Source organism: Peromyscus leucopus, chromosome 4, assembly GCF_004664715.2.
Source record: "Peromyscus leucopus breed LL Stock chromosome 4, UCI_PerLeu_2.1, whole genome shotgun sequence".
Lineage (NCBI taxonomy): Eukaryota > Metazoa > Chordata > Mammalia > Rodentia > Cricetidae > Peromyscus > Peromyscus leucopus.
In genome coordinates this window covers 37592454-37610187 of record NC_051066.1, presented here as the reverse complement: position 1 = coordinate 37610187, position 17734 = coordinate 37592454, and the positions used below count along the sequence as shown (strand labels likewise).

General features: G+C 45.9%; 1 protein-coding gene across 1 annotated transcript in view; it reads left to right on the top strand.

Moving 5' to 3' along the window:
- The first annotated feature begins 13713 nt into the window (after positions 1-13713).
- Pla2r1 (phospholipase A2 receptor 1) overlaps positions 13714-17734 on the top strand; it is a 126241-nt gene continuing 122220 nt past the window's right edge. The window contains exon 1 of the mRNA XM_028868708.2: positions 13714-14010. Within this exon, the coding sequence (XP_028724541.1) occupies positions 13881-14010 (130 nt within the window). The 5' untranslated portion in view covers positions 13714-13880. The remainder of the gene's footprint in view (positions 14011-17734) is intronic.

The window sequence follows — 17734 nt, the reverse complement described above, 5'->3', positions numbered from 1 at the left end:
CGTGGTTGACCTATCAGACACAGCCCTTAAAGAAGACTCTCCCTCCCTAGCAGTAGCTCCTGAGTCAGGGATCAGAGCTCAAGACTTATCACTTCTAATCAAAGTCCAAAGGCAGTTACGTGGAGGAAGGATGTTCTGGTCAGTACCTGTGTCAGAATCCCTGGACAGTTGTATGAAATGAAACTTCACAACATAGACAGATCCCGACTCCAAATGCACCACAAACCTAACAGTAAATCCAAAGGTATGGAGCAGCTTGAAAAAAGAAACCATGGGCGAAAATCTGTGCATCCTTGGGCTAAAGACTCCTTAGATTGAAAAGTATGAACTATAAAAGAAGGAATGCATAAACCATGCTTTACTAAAAAACAAAAGAGCAACAACAACAACAAAAACCTTTGCACTTTCCAAAAGATAGCATAAAGAGAAAAGAATATAAGCTACAGACTGCGGGAAATATTTTTAAATCATATGTCAAGTAAGGAACTTATATCCAGGATAAGTGATAAACAATAAATCCTCTCAGAACTCAGTGAGACAATTAGATGAGAAAAAGGGGGCGTTTTGAACAGATAGTCTACCAAAGAAGAGATGTAGATGAGAAATGAGCATATGAAGTGATTGTCAAAAATCATATTTCACTAAAGAAATGCACATGTAGACCTCAGGGAAATATCATTATGCTCCTAGAAGAATGGTTAAAATTGAGAACACTAGCCACACCAATTGCTGGCACATATATTAATTTCTTAGGCTCCCTTTCACAACATAACACATCAAAAGGCTTGAACTATAGCACTGAATTGTCTTACAGTTCTGGAAGGCAGAAATGTAAGGGCAGAGGTTTGTCATGGTGAGGGTCTCCTGAGAGGCATGGGGGGAGCCTATTTTAAGCATCTCCAAGCTTCTTTCTGGGGTTTGTGGGTGGTTGTTGGTTTCTCTTGGCTTATAGCTACATCACTCTAATATGTGCTTTCATGTAAACTTGGTGGTCCCCTTTCTGCATATCTGTCTCTGTGTGCAGTTTCCTGTGTGTGGTGTGTATGTATGTGTAGTGTGTGTATATATGGTATGTGTGTGTGGTATGTGGATGGGGTGTGTGTGGTGTGTGTGGGGGGGGGGTTAGATGTTAGCTATCTATCTCAAACACTTTTCATCTCCGTTTGTGAGTTGGGTCTCTCACTGAACCTGCAGCCCCAGGGCTCTTGGATACAACAGATATGCACAGCATGGAATCTGGCTTTATGTGGGTGTTGGGATTGAACGCACATCCTCATGTTTGCATAGCAGGCACTTTGCAGACTGCACCCCCTCAGCAGTCCCCCAACTTGACATTTTTCTAGGCTACCTACCAATCATGCTGGATTGTGAATCTTGAGTGACTTTCCCATAACTTGATAATACATCGTGTTTCCAAAGCTGCATTAACAGCTTCTCAGGGCTAGAACTTGAACATCTTTTGGAGGGACTCAGTTCAACCCACAGAAAGGAACCGAAAGAGGGACTGGAATCCTCAGCACTGTCGGCAGGAATGTAAAATGGCCCTATGCTGGGAGATGATTCGGCAGTTTCGTAAAATGTCATATGTCAAGCTATATGACCCCATCCTGCCACTCACATGAATTTGCTAACCCCAAACGGTTCTCCCCAGGAGGACTTAGACGAGAATGTTCTCAGCAGCTGTGTCTGTAATCACCCCCAAACTAAGCAGCAGTCCAAACGGCCATCAGCAGAGGAGCACATAAACAATATGTACCATACTCATGCTCAGCAATAAAGAATATTAACTAATTAACTTATTGTGTGCACCCTCTGTGCCCGTACTCCCAGACAGAGTTTCTCAACCTTCCTATGCTGCCACCCTTTAATACAGTTCCTCACGCTGTGGTGACCCCCAACCATTACATTATTTTTGTTGCTACTTCATAACTAATTTTGCTACTGTTATGAATCATAATGTAAGTATCTGTTTTCTGATGGTCTTAGGGGACCCCATGAAAGGGATGTTCAAAGGGGTCACAATTTATACATTGAGAACTGGATGATCTTATGGATTGAACCTAGAACCTTGCAAATTCTAGGCATTTGTTCTCACTGATCCTTTTTAAATGTTTCCTTTTGAGACAGGCCTCACTAGGCTTTCCACACTGACCTTGAACTCTGTGATCCCCTGTCTCAAGGTCCCATGTAGGCAGGGTCATAGGCCTACACCACCCAGCTAAGAACAAATCACTGATGTAACAGCATGGCCGATCTCAAAACACACTGAGTGGAGCATACGGGACCAAAGGGATTTGCTCTATATAAATGTATTCACATAACATTCTAGAAATGAAACTAATCTATACTGGCAAAATTGCTTGGTAATTGGCTGAAGGCCACTGTGGTGAGGAGGGATGTGGGGGGGAAGCTTGCTGGATAACACAGGGATCTTGCAGGGAGGATAAGCACGTTACTGTCTTGATGGTGGTAATGATTTCACGGGTGTGAATGTGTGCCACAAATTTGCGAACAAGAATTTGTAGTGTAAATGAAAATGTGTGGTTTAAGCGTATAGTTTATTATTTTGTCATGAATAATGCTACAACAAAGGGCTCGTGTGATCTTAAATTTCACTAAAAACGTGTTCTCTTTTAAACTTAATAGGTCATCTTTTTTCAAAAACTGAGATTGCCGCCTCTATATTAGCAAATTGTTTCTCTTGTGTCAAATGTAAATAATGCTGTAATGCAGAATGAAAAATTAAGTCATATTCATGGGTCCCTGGTCCCTCAGCCATCCACACCTCTTCTTAAAAAATCCACACATTTTACAACACTGTGATTCCTGTTGAGAAAGAGAGGAAGAAGTTTAATTAACATTATTAAAAAAAAAAAAAAGTACTTCTCAGAGGAGCCCTCGGAGACCTAGCAACATCAAGCAGGTTTGCAGAATTCCCAGTTCTCTGCTCACCTAGCTTTGACCACCTCTGAAAGCTGCACTAACTTTATATTTAACCAGGACACATGAAGACCTTTTGTGTACAAGTCTCTAAAATGATCTCCTGTGTAATCCACTCTGAACCTTAGCATCCTGAATTGTTTAGAAGAAAACTTCACCGAGTATCCAGCCTTTAGAGTAAGCAAGATGGGACAAGTCCAGACACACTACAGCTTCTCTAGCCCTGATACTAGAAGACGGGTCCCCCTCCAGTGAAATGACTGCATTCGGGGTGACGGGCTTGTGCGGAACTTTTGGCTCGGGTTTTTTTCTCATCTTACAGCAACACTGCAAGGCAGCTGTTCGTACGTAAAAGAGGGAAACTCAGCCTGGTTATGTGATTTGACCCAAGCTGTACAAATAACATATAATTTGGGGGAAGATAGTGTGACATCCCTTCCCTGACCACTACCCTCTGTCTTATCTCCTCTTTCTCCCCTTCCTGGCTCCTTCCAGGTACCAACACAACTGCAGACTCCACTTCCATTTGGGAGTTACTTCGTACCATCCAAAGACACCAGCCGCTATGTTTTATTATTTCTGTTTAAAAGGAGCGTCGGTGATTACAGAAGTGATCTTGTATGCTTTCTTCAATATTAAACGGGAGAAAATGTCAAAATTACTATAAATCCACTACTAGATGTTAAACAAATTCATTCCCTGACCTTCTCTTTATGGAGTCTATGGGGAAAGCGGAACCCACTGTTGGGGATCTCCTCTGGAGCTGCCCTCTCCAGACCCCACCCTCAGAAAGGCCACCAAAGGTCAGCCCCTCCCCCAGGGCGGCTCTAGACCACATCTACAGGATATTTAAGATCTTGTCGCCAGACCTGCCTTGTGATTCCTCTCCTACCTTCCCAAGAGTCACCGGGAGTTGCTTTGCTCTGTTTATTAAACCTGGACTTACTAATTTGGCTTGATTGGCTTATTGCAGGCAGTGGATGCCCAATGACCAGGGATCCAATACTTATCACCCACAATGCTCCAAGATGATCTGGAAGCATTGCTCCTTACAGTGGGATTCTTGGAGCCAGGCAGCAGCCTCGTCCTCAGTGGCCACACATCTACTATGGCTGTTTGTGCATTGTTCTGCCCTAAGTATAACACCCTGAACTCTGGGAGGTGCCTTGCTGGTCCCATTTCTTTTCCATGCCCTAAGCAGGAGCTCTTAGTCGTCTCTATTGGGAATCCAACATGGTCCACCCTAGCCTGCCAGTTAGCATCCATCACCTTCGGAGCTTAGTTAGAAAAGGATACTGATGCCTGATGCTTGTTGCTATTAGACACTCCCTGACTCAGAATCCCTGGGGTTGAAGCGCTGAGTACTGGCAAGGCCCAGGAGCTCTGCACACCTCTGGCCACGGGAAGAACTAAGCTCTACTGCACCTGCGTGAGTGGCAGGTGGGTGAGTGGCAGGTGTCTGGGAGTGCTCACCCTTTTCATTCACAGTTACAGCCCCTTCCCTTCTTTCATGTGTCTGCAGCCAGGCTGTGGGCAGGAAGCAGGGGGAGACGTGGCAAGCATACAAGACACCCTGCGCATAACCAATCAAGCCAGAGCCCCCCCCCCCCGAAACTTCGGACTGAATGGAACTTTTTTCTGGCTAAGCACCACATCGTGGGACTGCTGTTAATTGAATTAAATTGATATAAATTGCTGTTTGGACTATGGTAAAAAGCTCGTTTATTAATTCGCTGTTAAAACTGGCCCTCTGCCCAATGAATTTTCACCTCTGAGTACTTCAGCAACTGTGGGCATTATGAAAGTACCACAGTACTGATAAATCATAACATAAAATAATATTTTGAACACACTCTCCAGTGTTTAATAAATACTGGGAGTAAGCTGTTAAATATTTGTATTAAATAGGTTAGAAAAATCTGTGTATTATATAAGTGAATATTTTCTTTTATCTATACAGAGTTCTCTGTTACTGGAAGCTTATTATATGAAGTTAATGGGTTCGAGGTAAGGTCTTTAACAATATGCCATGGGACCCCTCCCAGTGTCCTTATCAGCAAATAATTGCAATGTTGTGTTTCATGGTGTTGCTGCTGTGTTACTTAATAGTCAGTTACTTTCACCAGCTCTCAGCATTCCCAGGGCGGGAAGGACTTCCACAGAGTGGATTATACATGAGATACTCTGTTACTACCATTTTACAGAGAGGAAACCGAGACTGGGCAAGGCGCAAAGACTGATCACAGAGCAGATTCCCACTTAGTGTCCTAAACTTCTAACCACCCTGCAGGCACAGTACACGTGAAGCCTGATTCTTAGGAGCCCTCTGTGAATGGCTGCTGCTGAGAAGAAAGGGGTTTTTTGTCTGATGGTTTTTCTCTCTGCCCAGTAAGACATCCAGTCAGACTCACTCTTCTTTTTTTTTAATTTATTTATTAAATTTAATTTTACATATCAGCCACGGATTCACTTGTTCTCCCCCCTCCTGGCCCCCCCCGCCTGCCCCCCCATCCCACACCCCATTCCCATCTCCTCCAGGGCAAAGACTCCCCTGAGGATTGAGTTCAACCTAGTAGATTCAGTCCAGGCAGGTCCAGTCCCCTCCTCCCCGGCTGAGTCAAGTGTCCCTGCATACGCCCCAGGTTCCAAACAGCCAACTCATGCAATGAGCACAGGACCCGGTCCCACTGTCTGGATGCCTCCCAAGCAAATCAAGCAAATCAACTGTCTTATTTATCCAGAGGGCCTAATCCAGTTGGAGGGGTCCTCAGCTATTGTTTCATAGTTCATGTGTTTCCTTTCGTTTGGATATTTGTCCCTGTACTTTTTCCAACCTTGGTCTCAACAATTCTCGCTCATACAAACCCTCCTCTTTCTCGCCAATTGACCTCCTGGAGCTCCACCTGGGGCCTGGCCGTGGATCTCTGCATCCGGTTCCCTCAGTCATTGGATGGGGTTTCTAGCATGACAATTAGGATGTTTGGCCATCCTATCACCAGAGTAGGTCAGTTCCGGTTGTCTTTCAACCATTGCCAGTAGTCTATTGTGGGGATATCTTCATGGATTTCTGTGGACCTCTCTAGCATTTTGTTTCTTCCTATTTTCATGTGGTCTTCATTTATCATGGTCTTTTATTCCTTGTTCCCCCTCTCTTTTCTTGATCCATCTGGGATCTCCTGCTCCCCTAAGCTCTCTTTCCCTGGGCACAGAACAGGGGTGAGAAAGCACACGAGCTACTATAAATGCCCTCTACCACATACAGTGAGTCCCTTATCCCCACCTGCATTCCCCCAGCAATGCTCTCTCTGTCCCTATGGAAACCAACCCCACCCACTGGCCCCTCTCTGTTGAGTCTGGGGTAGCGCAATAATGGGGGACAAACCACCAAGGTCTATTAAACCAGAGACAAACTTTATTCCCAAAAAAATGGAAAAGAAAATATCACCATGGGGAATAAAAGCTTATCAGCTAGCTGAGATCATAGCTAGTGTTAGGGATTCTGAGGCTGTGGCAATGGAGGTGATTTCTGGCCCCCTTTTTATAGTAAGGGGGAAAGCATCAGGCATGGGGTGCATGCTAGAAGTCACGTAGAAACATCTATTAAAAAGTTAACTTTGGTCCAGGCAGTTGTTGGCTATAAGGGGCAAGGGGGTTAAAAGTTAACCCTGGCTGTAAGCAGAGCCATTGTTAGCAGTGAACCTTTAGAGCTGATGACTGTCAGTTTTTTGTTTACAATTTTATATTTTTCTGTATTCCTGAATCCTTCACTCCCCACCTCAGGAGGTGAAGGTCCCAGCTACTTCACAGCACATACCAAACAGAAGCAGGAAGCTGGCCAATTGATAACTCCCAACTATGCAGCTCACGTGCTTAGCCCTGGGAACGGCCCTTCCTTCATCCCTTCCTGTATGGGATGCACCATTTTCTTCCTAGGAAGCAAACCCGTGTCTTTCTGTTACGGGAACTTCTGACTGCTCGGGATTCTCATCGTGAATTTCCATTGATTTCTTCCCGTCTGGATCCTTCCCATCATTTAGACATGCTCAAGATGTCCATCTAGAAACAACACAATGCGGAGACAATAACTCCCTGGTAGAGCACTTGCTTGACATGCACAAGACCCTGGGTTCACTCCCGAGCACAAATAAATAATAAACAAAATACAATATGGACTGGGCATGTGGTTCAGTGGTAGAATACTTGCCTGGCATGGGTGAGGCTCTTGGTTGCATCCCCAGCACCAGAAAAACAAACATCTTCCCAAGATCATACCTTACCTTCTCCCTAAATTTAATGTCTGGATTCATGGACCTTTACAGAAGTTATGAAACTTGCTTAGAAACCCTACCTACATCTTGCAGAATATTCTGTCTTTCCTGTCTTGTGGCTCTAACTCCAACCCAGACTTTTTTTTGAGACAGGGTTTCTCTGTGTAGCTTTGGAGCCTGTCCTGGAACTCACTCTGTAGCCCAGGCTGGCCTCGAACTCACAGATCCACCTGCCTCTGCCTCCTGAGTGCTGGTATTAAAGGCGTGCACCACCACTGCCCGGCCAGACTTCTTGTAGAAGATGTCTGTTTATCTATTTATTGAGTAAAATATAAAACAAATCTGGCTTCCTAGTGGCTTTGGCACCAGCTTTTGTAGTTAGCCTCAATGAAATACTCAATCTGAATACTATGAGAGTTCCTCAAACACATCATGCACATACTCTCCTCCTTTTCCTCTATTTGGAACATTTGTCCAGTCCCTCCCAGTTCAACCTGGTCTTTCTTGCTAGGGCTCTATTTCTAATTCCAGGCAACTGGCCACCTGATACCTGACTTCTGTCATTATATATTAATTTACATTCTCTGTGACTAAAATAATAAGGCCATAAGGTATGCTGTCTTCTTTTGTCTAGTGTCGTTCACTCAGCCTAATTTTTTTCTCAATACTGCATGTATTGAGAGTTATTTCAATTTTTTTAAAAATTGTGTGTGTGTGTGTGTGTGTGTGTGTGTGTGTGTGTGTCTGTTTGGACACATGTGGAAGTCAGAGTACAACCCGCAGGATTTTGTTCTCTCCTTCTACCACATGTAGTCCAGGAATGGAACTCAAGTCATCAGGTGTGGCAGCAAGTGCCCTTACCCTCTGATCCAATTTGCCAGCTCCATGAGCTCCTTCTTTTTTATTGAAGAGAAATATTGTGTGGATATATAGTCAGGTGCCACTTAAATCAGTGACAGACCACCCTGTGGTGCCTAGTTTTAATTGTCAGCTTGAAAAAAATGTAGTTTAATCTGAGAAGGGATATCTCAATGATGAAATGTCTAGATCATGTTGGTCTATGAGTATGTTCTTGGGGGATTCTCTTGACCGTATTAATTGACATGGGCAGCACCATTCCTTATGTTGGTCTATGAGCATGTTCTTGGGGGATTCTCTTGACTGTATTAATTGACATGAGCAACACCATTCCTTGTGTTTGGGTCCTGGGCTGTACAAAAAAAGAAAAAGTGAGCTGAGAGTGAGTGTGCATGCAAGCACTCTCTCCCCCACTTTAGACTGTGGGTGTGTTGAGCTGCTTCTAGTTCCTGCTACCCTGGCTTCCCCACAATGATGGATTTCCCACAATGATGGATGACAGCCTGAATTGCAAGCTAAACAAGTCTTTCTGCCTTAAGTTGCTTTTGTCAGGATAGTCACAGAAAGTGGAAAAGAAACTAAACCAAGCCCCACAAATCCATGATCCTAGTGATATCATGGACCTTTAGCTTAAATATACCCTACAATGTTCACATAATGAAAAAACTAACTAATGACACGTTTCTCAGAACATACTCAATTGTTTGGCAAAGTATGATTACCAGTATCTATTTCTTCATTCATTTCTTGGCAAACTGTTGTATTGTTTCTAGTCTTTGATTATTTCTAACAAAGTTACTATGAAGATTAATGCACAAATCTTGTATGGGTGCATGGTTTCTTTCTTTTTTTTTTCCAGCAAATATCCAGGAGTATATCAACTTGATCATACAGTAGGTAAACTGGCTGAATAATGTTCCCAAATCTGTTCACTGGAGCTTCAGAGTGTGGCTTTATTTGGCAGCAGTCTGCAGATATAATCACTTAGGATGGGGCCACACGGAGGTATGATACATACTAACTCCAATGACTGGTAGGCACCCTTATAAACATGCCAAGTGAAAAGTGCAGAGAGACCCAAAAGAGAAGGTTGTATAACAACAGAGGTTGTCATGATGCAACTATAGCAAGTGATAACAATGGCTGTCAGCAGCTACCTGCAGACCCTGAGCTTCCAGCCTTTGAGTCCTTGTACTTCAAATGCCTTCCACATGCCTTCCATACTTCAGGCCATCCCCTGTTATCACTAGCTATGGTTTCCCCCTGCCTCTCTCCCCTGTGAACACAGTCAAGGACTCATTCTGCTCTGCTCTCTGTAGGGCAACAATTTGTTCATCTGCTTCCTCAGACTTGCTGTCCACAATGCTCCACTTCCACTCAGTGATCTAGGGAGCTGACTTCTGTGACTTCCTTGATTGCTGAATTTCTGCTGGGTTTGGCCAGTGAGAAGTCATCAGAGTAGGCAGACAACAAAAGCTCTTTATTCGGTTGGTCTCTTCCCTGGCTGGGTCAGTTGCTCTTAGCTGGTCTCCTGTCCTTTAGATGTCCCCCACCCCCAAGGACTCAGCTCTCAGTAGACTCCTACCACCCTTTCTACCCTCGTTCTCTGAGGCCTAGGTGCAGAAATGACACAGCGTCTAGCCATAAATGTGGCACTTTGCTACCTGATGTGGGCTCCCTTTGCTTTGCCTGTACTTGGTAAATGATCACTTGGTTAAATTTTCATTCCAACTACTTTCGTCCATTCTTGCTGAGATCTTGATTCTTTCAATGCTTAAAACAACTCATCAATTTCATCTCTAACCACAGCCCATGCATCAAGTGAGCTTTAAATGCCCACATTTTCTTAAGCATTTTCATTTACACACTTCAGGTTCCAAACAGTTCTATCAAGTTTCTAAAGACTTCAAATACTATATGCCTTTTAAATTCATCCTTTCTTCCCTTCTTGTCTCCTTCCTTCTTCTCCCCTGATCCCATTCTCCCTCTCTGTCTCTGTCTGTCTGTCTCTCTCTGTCTCTCTGTCTCTCTCTCCCTTCTTTCTTTAGCTCCCTTCTTTGAGAATGTTAATGGTGGTCAGAGTCTAGATGAAGTGTTTCCAGGTTCTTGGCCTCCCTCAAGAATGAAATAAAAACCCCCGCACAGATTGAAAAGTGGTAAGGAAGCTTTTTATTCTGAGCAAAGCGATGGAACATATTGAAAAGGACTAGAGTGCGGGGACTGACAGCAAGTCAGACCCTCAAGGGCTCAAGTTACTGCCTGGAGTGTCTTTTTATGGCATCTGAAAAAAGTGAGGAACTGGTAACTGGGATGGTGAGCATTATGTTTAGAGGATAACTTACTGTGTTGAAAAGACTTGTAAAAACAAAATTATTTTGAGCTTGCAAGCCACGAGGAAGTTGCTCCTATCTTGAATGCACCCTGTCAGCCAGCTTGCCCAAGATGGACAACTTCCCAGTGTAGTTGGGCTATTCTTAGAAACTGCTGATTGTTGTAAAAGTTTTCACTGCCTCAGCTATTCTTACAAGGTAATGGGGTCACAAGATTCACAGGCTAACTGCTAAGTTCCGCTTTTGTATGAACCCCTTGTTTGCTTGGATAGCTGAGGTGTGTGCTGGACATCTGTCACAAAATCAAGCTTTTGCCTGCACCTAAACTAGGTATGAGTTAACTCGGTCCCCCAAAATTATAACTTTGTAGGTTTTGCCTTAAATTCCTTGGACTAACAATAGTCAAGGCCTTATCTAGAGAACTCTCTGGTTTGGTCCTCGCCAGTTTTGTTGGTTTATTTTGTTTTGCTTTGCCTTGTTTTAATGAAAAGCCTCAACATTTACTAAAAATGTGGAGTCAGACTGGTGAATTTATCGAATGACCCCAGACCCACAACTTACTAAGGGGTGTAGTTTGGGTGGTTCTCAATTTTGAGTGGAAGATTGGGTGATATAAAAATTTTTCCAATGCACATGTCCCTTCCCATAATCCATCTGATTTTAATTATATGCACACCCAGTTGTGCATAGGCATAAGATGATAAATAGGAGAGTCTTTCTAAAAGTTCAACTTGAAGACCGTTTTGCCTTATTGCACATAAACTCAAATCTGGTTTGGTCCAGAGGATTGTGGAACAGAATTGATCTAAGTTTGTTGTTAAGGGGAGGAGAAACCTATCCCATTGTTCAGAGAGGCGTGTGTAAGCATCCTCTGTGCAGGTAAGGTCTTGGGCTGCCAAGTGCACTATTATTATAAAGGGGTGTATGTGTAGCCCAGGTACAGTGGGATGTCAGGATGCTAAGCCACTCTCTATGAGTGTTTGCCTCAGCAGAAGACCTTGAAGTGCTTATTAAGTGCCTGGAAATGTGATGTTCAGGAGACTCAGAGAGTCAATGCAGTCAGTTCTTCAAGATGCTCTCAATCAGGTGAGACAGATAAGTAAACAGCTAGCCCAAAGCCAACAGGAGAAGACAGCTGTATGCAGATCCACAGGTTCAGAGTCCTGCCTAGGGCATTCTTGGTGGGGGCAGGAGACACTCCCAGTGACCCACACTCTGCAATCTTGCCCTGAGTCCCGCTTGGAGCCTGCTCTTCTGGCCGTTTCCTCCCCACACCCTCACAGCTCCCAGAGGTGGATATTTACAACCGGCTAGACCGTGCTAAGCACTTCACATCCGATAGCTCATTTAATCCCTTCTGAGCATCATCCCACAACGAGCTGATGTTTTTTCTCCCCATTGTACAGACAAAGGTTTAGGGAAAGCTAGTCTCAGTGCAGGCAAGTTACCTCCATCCCCTTCCCCTGTCTCAAAAACCTGAAATGGAAGTCCGGAAGAAGCATAATCATTCTTCTTCTCACGGACTAAAAATTCCACCATGGCTCTCTGCCTCTAAGCCCTATCGTTCTGGGAAGACATGAAAAACGGTAGCTCTTCTTGGGTCTTTAATGCTGAATAGGATATGCGGTGTCACAGGCCAGGAAGCTGCCCTCACCTCTCTTCATTACACTAATTGCTCTGAGGATGAAATATGACTTGTCTCCCTCCTCCCTTATCCTCCTCCTAGCCAGAGCCCTGCCACTTTAGAATATTATCCACGTGGATCAGAGAAGGCTCCCCAGCCTCATTAGACAGCGGCTGAACTTCAGATCCTAGCAAGGAAAAGACTTAGCCATGTTGCTTCATTTCCTAGTGTGCCGGCTGCCCGCCCTTTGTTCTAGCCAGGCACACATCTCTCATATAGACCTTTCATTCTAACCTTTGTCTCTTACAACTTCCTGGCCCAGCCAGTCGCTACTTCCCACCCACCCACCCATCACCAACGCGTGGCATGATCTTCAGAGCCCACTCCAGTTCCTCCAGTCTCCCTCCCCTTTATTCTCCCTGCCCTGCTTCTCTCCAGAGATTAACATCAGTAACCAGATCTGTGATCTAATTGGGCCACATGGATTGCACCTGTCTGCCACCATGGACGACAGTCAGCTTAATCGGGGCTTAACCTTCCCACCGTAGGCACTCTTCCCACCGTAACGTGGCTCTGAGGCCAACGGAGAGAAAGCCACTGTTGGGGGCTGCCGACCGATCGGTCCGCTACGCTCCTCACAACATGCCTGTTGTGCATATTTTCAGGCATAGATACTGACCTCTACACATACTTATACCTGCTAAAGACTGGAGGTACACACTGCGCCTTCTCTCCTCCTCCTCTCCAACCGCCTCTTACTCCTTCAGTCTCCCTTCCCAGCCAGACAGCACCTCATCTTTCCTTAACCCCTGCACCGAAGGCCTCCAGCCCCAGAACGTCTCAAAGACTCTCACCGTGGCAGAAGCGCACAGACCAGCTCACAGAGCTCAAGGCTTACTTCACCCTCCACCAGAAAGCTGCAGAAAGTTACAGAGGCACTGTGCTGCCGGTACTTGTTGGTTTTGTAATCGGCAAAATGCTTAAGAAGTACGGGTCCTCCGAGATCGTATGGCCTGTCCCCCCTCCCCGTTAGTACCCCTCTTGCTGTCTTCCCTCTTTTGTGTTTTGCCATCTAATGCCAACGTCTTGCTTAGGGTGGGTCTTGTACAGAAGTGCTGCCGTGTGTGTTGAATGCTCGCAGCGGAGTTAATGCTGGTTATCTGAGGGGGAAGGTGGGCAGTTAGGAAGGCCGAGTCTGGTCAGAGTTTGGGGAGCTTGGTGTCTTGTCTGTTTGTTGTTTTGTCTCTACTCATTTAGGGAGTAAGTTTTGTGGAGTTAAAGAGTAACCAATCACTCACCTCTCTGGCCGGGTTTCTCAGCTCTGCACAGGGATAATCTATTAGATAAAGATGATCTAAGGAAACAGAAGCCTGGGGTTATTTTAAGTCAGGACAAAGCTGGTGACTTCACCAGACAGCCTTTTTTTTTACTCATCTGCTGGTCTCCAAACCCTTGCAAATCCAGTTGGCAGGTTTCTTCTCCCTGAGAGGATCAGCTTGCCCACCCCTGGGGCACGGGAAGGGAGGGGGGAGAAGGTTGGGTACTCTGCCGAGAGGGCAGCCACGGGACCTCCTCAGCCCTGCCTCTTCTAACCCTAAAGGCAGGAGTGTTTGGGATCGCACAGGGCCGGCCCCTCTTCCTCCTCCCTCCCCAAGGCAGTGTAGGCAGGGCGGGGAAAACTCGGCTATTTGTGTCTCCACGCCCAGAGCCAGTGCCGTTCACAGTGTGGCGACCAGGGAGGCGAATTCATCTCGGGTAGCGTGGTCCTCGAGAAGGCTAGAGGCTGCTCTTGCCTCCTGCACCGAAGCCCAGTGCAGGGGACACGATTGCGGCCCCCGTGGGTGCCACCTAGAGTGCCTGATGGTGAAATGGTTAACGATGCTGCTGCTGCTGCTGCTGCTCTGGATGCAGCAGCTGCTGCTGCTTGGGGCTCACCCAGGCAGCGCCCAGGATTTGACCCTCACCCCGGAACCGGCCCTCGAGTGGCTAGGTGAGTGTCCCCAGCGCCGGGGTTGGGGCAAATTGGCACTCGGGAGTCAGGGGCAGGAAACGGATAGGGGTTGAGCAAGAAGAGCAAGCAAGAGCAAGTCTGAGTTCGTATTGTGGTCGCTTGTGTACTGTCCCGAGGCAGATGGGACAGTATCGTCCCTTCGGCTCTCCTATTGGCCTCCGAATTAGGGCGCGGTGAGAGGCAGGATCTTGCTCTCCAGGCTTGCAGGTCGTACTGGACTTGGGAGGGTAAGAATAGCTTCAAAATGCAAAGTTTACAAGAGTTGTTTAGGAAAGTCACCTTTCAGATAAAGCTGACAAAAAGATGTCTCATTCCATTCCCTCCCAAAGCTAGAACTTGGCTCACCGTGTGCACAACACTCTACAGATGACCCCCAAAACAGGCCTATCTGCTCCGCCCCTCGGGAAGGCGGGGCACCTCGTCGAGTCTCTCAGCAGAGTGAACCCCATTGAGATTTGTGTAGACATGAGCTACCTTCGGCTCCTCGGTTTCTCTAGGCTGAACAATGGATCTACAATATTCATGAAACCACTGAAAATTAAGTTACACAGCCCAAAACACGTGCACCAACTGCTAAATTCAGCATAGGTTTGAGCGCTAACCACATACAGTAAGACTCACAAGTGAACTTGTAAGAAATCCAAGCAAAGATCAGTGCCCTCAAGGACCAGCTCAGAAGCCAGTCTCTGAGACACGGGAGGCGTGTCCCAGAAGGCGTGATTGTGTGGTGATAGAAGCAAGTATGTGGCCTCAAATCAGACAGAGCTCCCTGGCAGCTTCCATCCGCTCTGACCTAGGAATACATTTGGAGAAGAAACACAAAACAAGATGTAATCCAGATCTTTGTTCTTTTATTTTCCTTTCAATATATACACACCTTTTAAAAAAAAATTCTGGGTTGTACTTCCTAACACTCTCCAGGGACTTTATGCCCACCGAGGCTAAACCACACCAACGCTTCTTCTGGAGCAGCCACAGGTCGGAAATGCTCTCGAGGTATTGTTCAATTGAGTAAAACTCTCTCTCAGCCCATGTGCACAAACACACACACATCCTGCAGTTGACAGCTTTGCGTGTTAGCATCCGAATCTTGGGCGTAGGTGTTAGGCAGTAAGTAGCCTGTGAGAGGAGCTGGGAGTGAGTCACGTGATACACATCTGGGGATCCCACAGTCAGGGCCAGCACCCACCGTGAGGTAATCCTTTCTATATTTGGCAGACCCAAATCCTGACCCGAGATAGTGGCTAATGAGGCCTTCTTTTCCAGAATCAAGGGCACTTTGAAAATGAGAATCACCAGCTCCCTGCTGTACTTTCTAGGTGCAGCCTGCAAATCTGAAAGTTCAGTGTGGTGGGCATAAAGATTCTTCAAAGGCAGGCACTGCAGTGGGGGTGCTAACTACCTACCACTCAGGCTCCCTTCCTGACCCCAGTGCCTGCACCAGCTGAATCACAAGTGAATTGTAGACAGGTGTGAATCAAGTGTTTATTAGCAAAGAAGGAAAAACCAAAATATTCGTATGGGGAGGGGACCTGAAATAGTGTCTATTTCTCTCTTAGGGTTTCTATTGTTGTGATACATGTCATGAGAAAAAGCAACTTGGGGAAGAAAAGATTTATTTCACCTCACAGATTACAGTCCATCATGGAAGGAAGTTGTGGGCAGGAACTAAAGCAAGGCAGGAACCTGGAAACAGGAGCTGATACAGAAGCCATGGAAGAGGACTGCTTTCTGGATTGCTCCCCAGTACTTACTCAGAATGTTCTCTTAAAGCGCCTGGCACCGATAGCCCAGGCAAGGGAGGCACCACCAGCAGTAATCCCACAGACTGGCCTGTGGTGCATTTTCTCAATTGAGATTACCTCTTCACAAATGACTCTAGTTTGTGTCAGGTTGACATAAAACTGGCCAGCATGACTGAAGTTCACATTCAAGTGCAGGAAGCCAGGGACAGCCACAGTGTGCTTAGCCATATTCAGAACACCCCTGTTTCTCATCCAGCACCATGCTGATTTACCTTTAGCCGTGACTGGCATCAACCTAACAACTAAGATGAAAATACACATCATTTTAGTGGCATGCCCATTAAGAGTCGATCTATAGCTATGTGTAGCAGGTTGCATATGCAATATTGTTCTGTGCATTCCAAGTGTACCAGCCTTGTGAGGCCAAGGATACTACGTTGCTCTGACTTTTCATTCATCAGTAATCTGTATGCAAAAATCAGCAAATGTGTCAAATGGCAGTAGAGTTCATTGAGTTTCAGAGCCAGACTGAATTCAAACCCTAGATATGATATCTGCACCTCAGTTTCCTCCTTTGTAAAACACAGAGCCTCATAATGGCATGTGTTTTCCGTTAGCGGTATGGTCTTCATGGCACCTTCTTCCTGTGGCTAGTCCGGACTATTTGGGCAGTTTGGCAACCCTATGTCAATCATTTCCTATCCTCAGCACTCCAGTTGGCAGATCCTGTCCTCCAATTCCATGGTGACTAAAAAGGGCCTTTTGTGGTTGACTTTCCCTCACTGAGTCCTACCATGTGCTTAAATTTGATCACGCCACTGTTCTGGTTAGCTTTCTGTTGCTGTGATAAAACACTCTGACCTAAAGTAACCTGGGAAGGGAAGGGTTTATTTGACGTACACACCGTTCCCAATCTATCATTGAGGGAAGTCAAGGCAGGACATAAAGGCATGAACTATGGAGAAACATAGTTTGCTGGCTAGATCTCTGCTTAGCTCATGCTTGGCTATCTTCCTTATATGGCCCAGGACCACCTGCCCAGGAAATGGTATCTCCCATTGTGGCCGGGGCCCTCCTATATTAATTATCAATCATGGATATGCCCACAGACTAACCCAATAAGCATAATTACTCAACTGAAACTCCTTTTGCAGGTGATTCTGGGCTGTGTGGAGTTGTCAAGTTGATCACTCACACACTCCAGATACTGGGAGGGCGAAGGGAGGAGAAAGAGGGAGCAGAGCATCCGGGGGAAAGACAGGTAATGTTTCTGCTAAAGGAAATAAACAAAGGGAGAGTCAACCCATTTGAAGAGACATTGAAAGTTAAAAGCCCAAATTGTGAAGTGGCCCTGATCAGAGCATAGTGAGAGAGTTTCCTCCAGTGGTATCAGCTCCCCAGATGCACAAATGTAGTGAGCTCCACCAGGCTGGGGTGTCTCTTCTAAACAATCAGTGCCAAGAAAAATGAGGGTGTGGGTGACTAGGAGATCAGTCTCTTGACCATGGGCCCTGTCTAAAGAAACGACGGTGAAACGAGATGGGCGATGGGAAGAAGGGCGAGCAATGGCTGAAGGTCTCCCTGGTTTCTATCTGGTAAATGTCATGTGCTCTTCCCCTGTGCAGCTTTGGGCTCCTCAGAGAGCAAGCTGTGAGATGTGCATTTACTGCAGTGCAGATGGTTTATTTGAGAGGCAGTTCGAGAAAGCATGGGAAGGGAGAGAGGAAATGGGCAGGGAAGGGAAGAAAGCCTGAGGTTCAATTCCACGGTGAGAAGACCCACTTAGAGGTCTCAGTGGGCCCACAGAGGGACAGAAAGCTGTGGTATTTTGCACTAGCATATTCCTGCCACCCCCACCCCCACCCCCATGATTGCCATTCCTGAAACATTCATTCTCGGATGTTTCTGGCCCTCTGGAAACACTTGGATAGAAACAGGACTTGTCTGCAAGTGAGCAA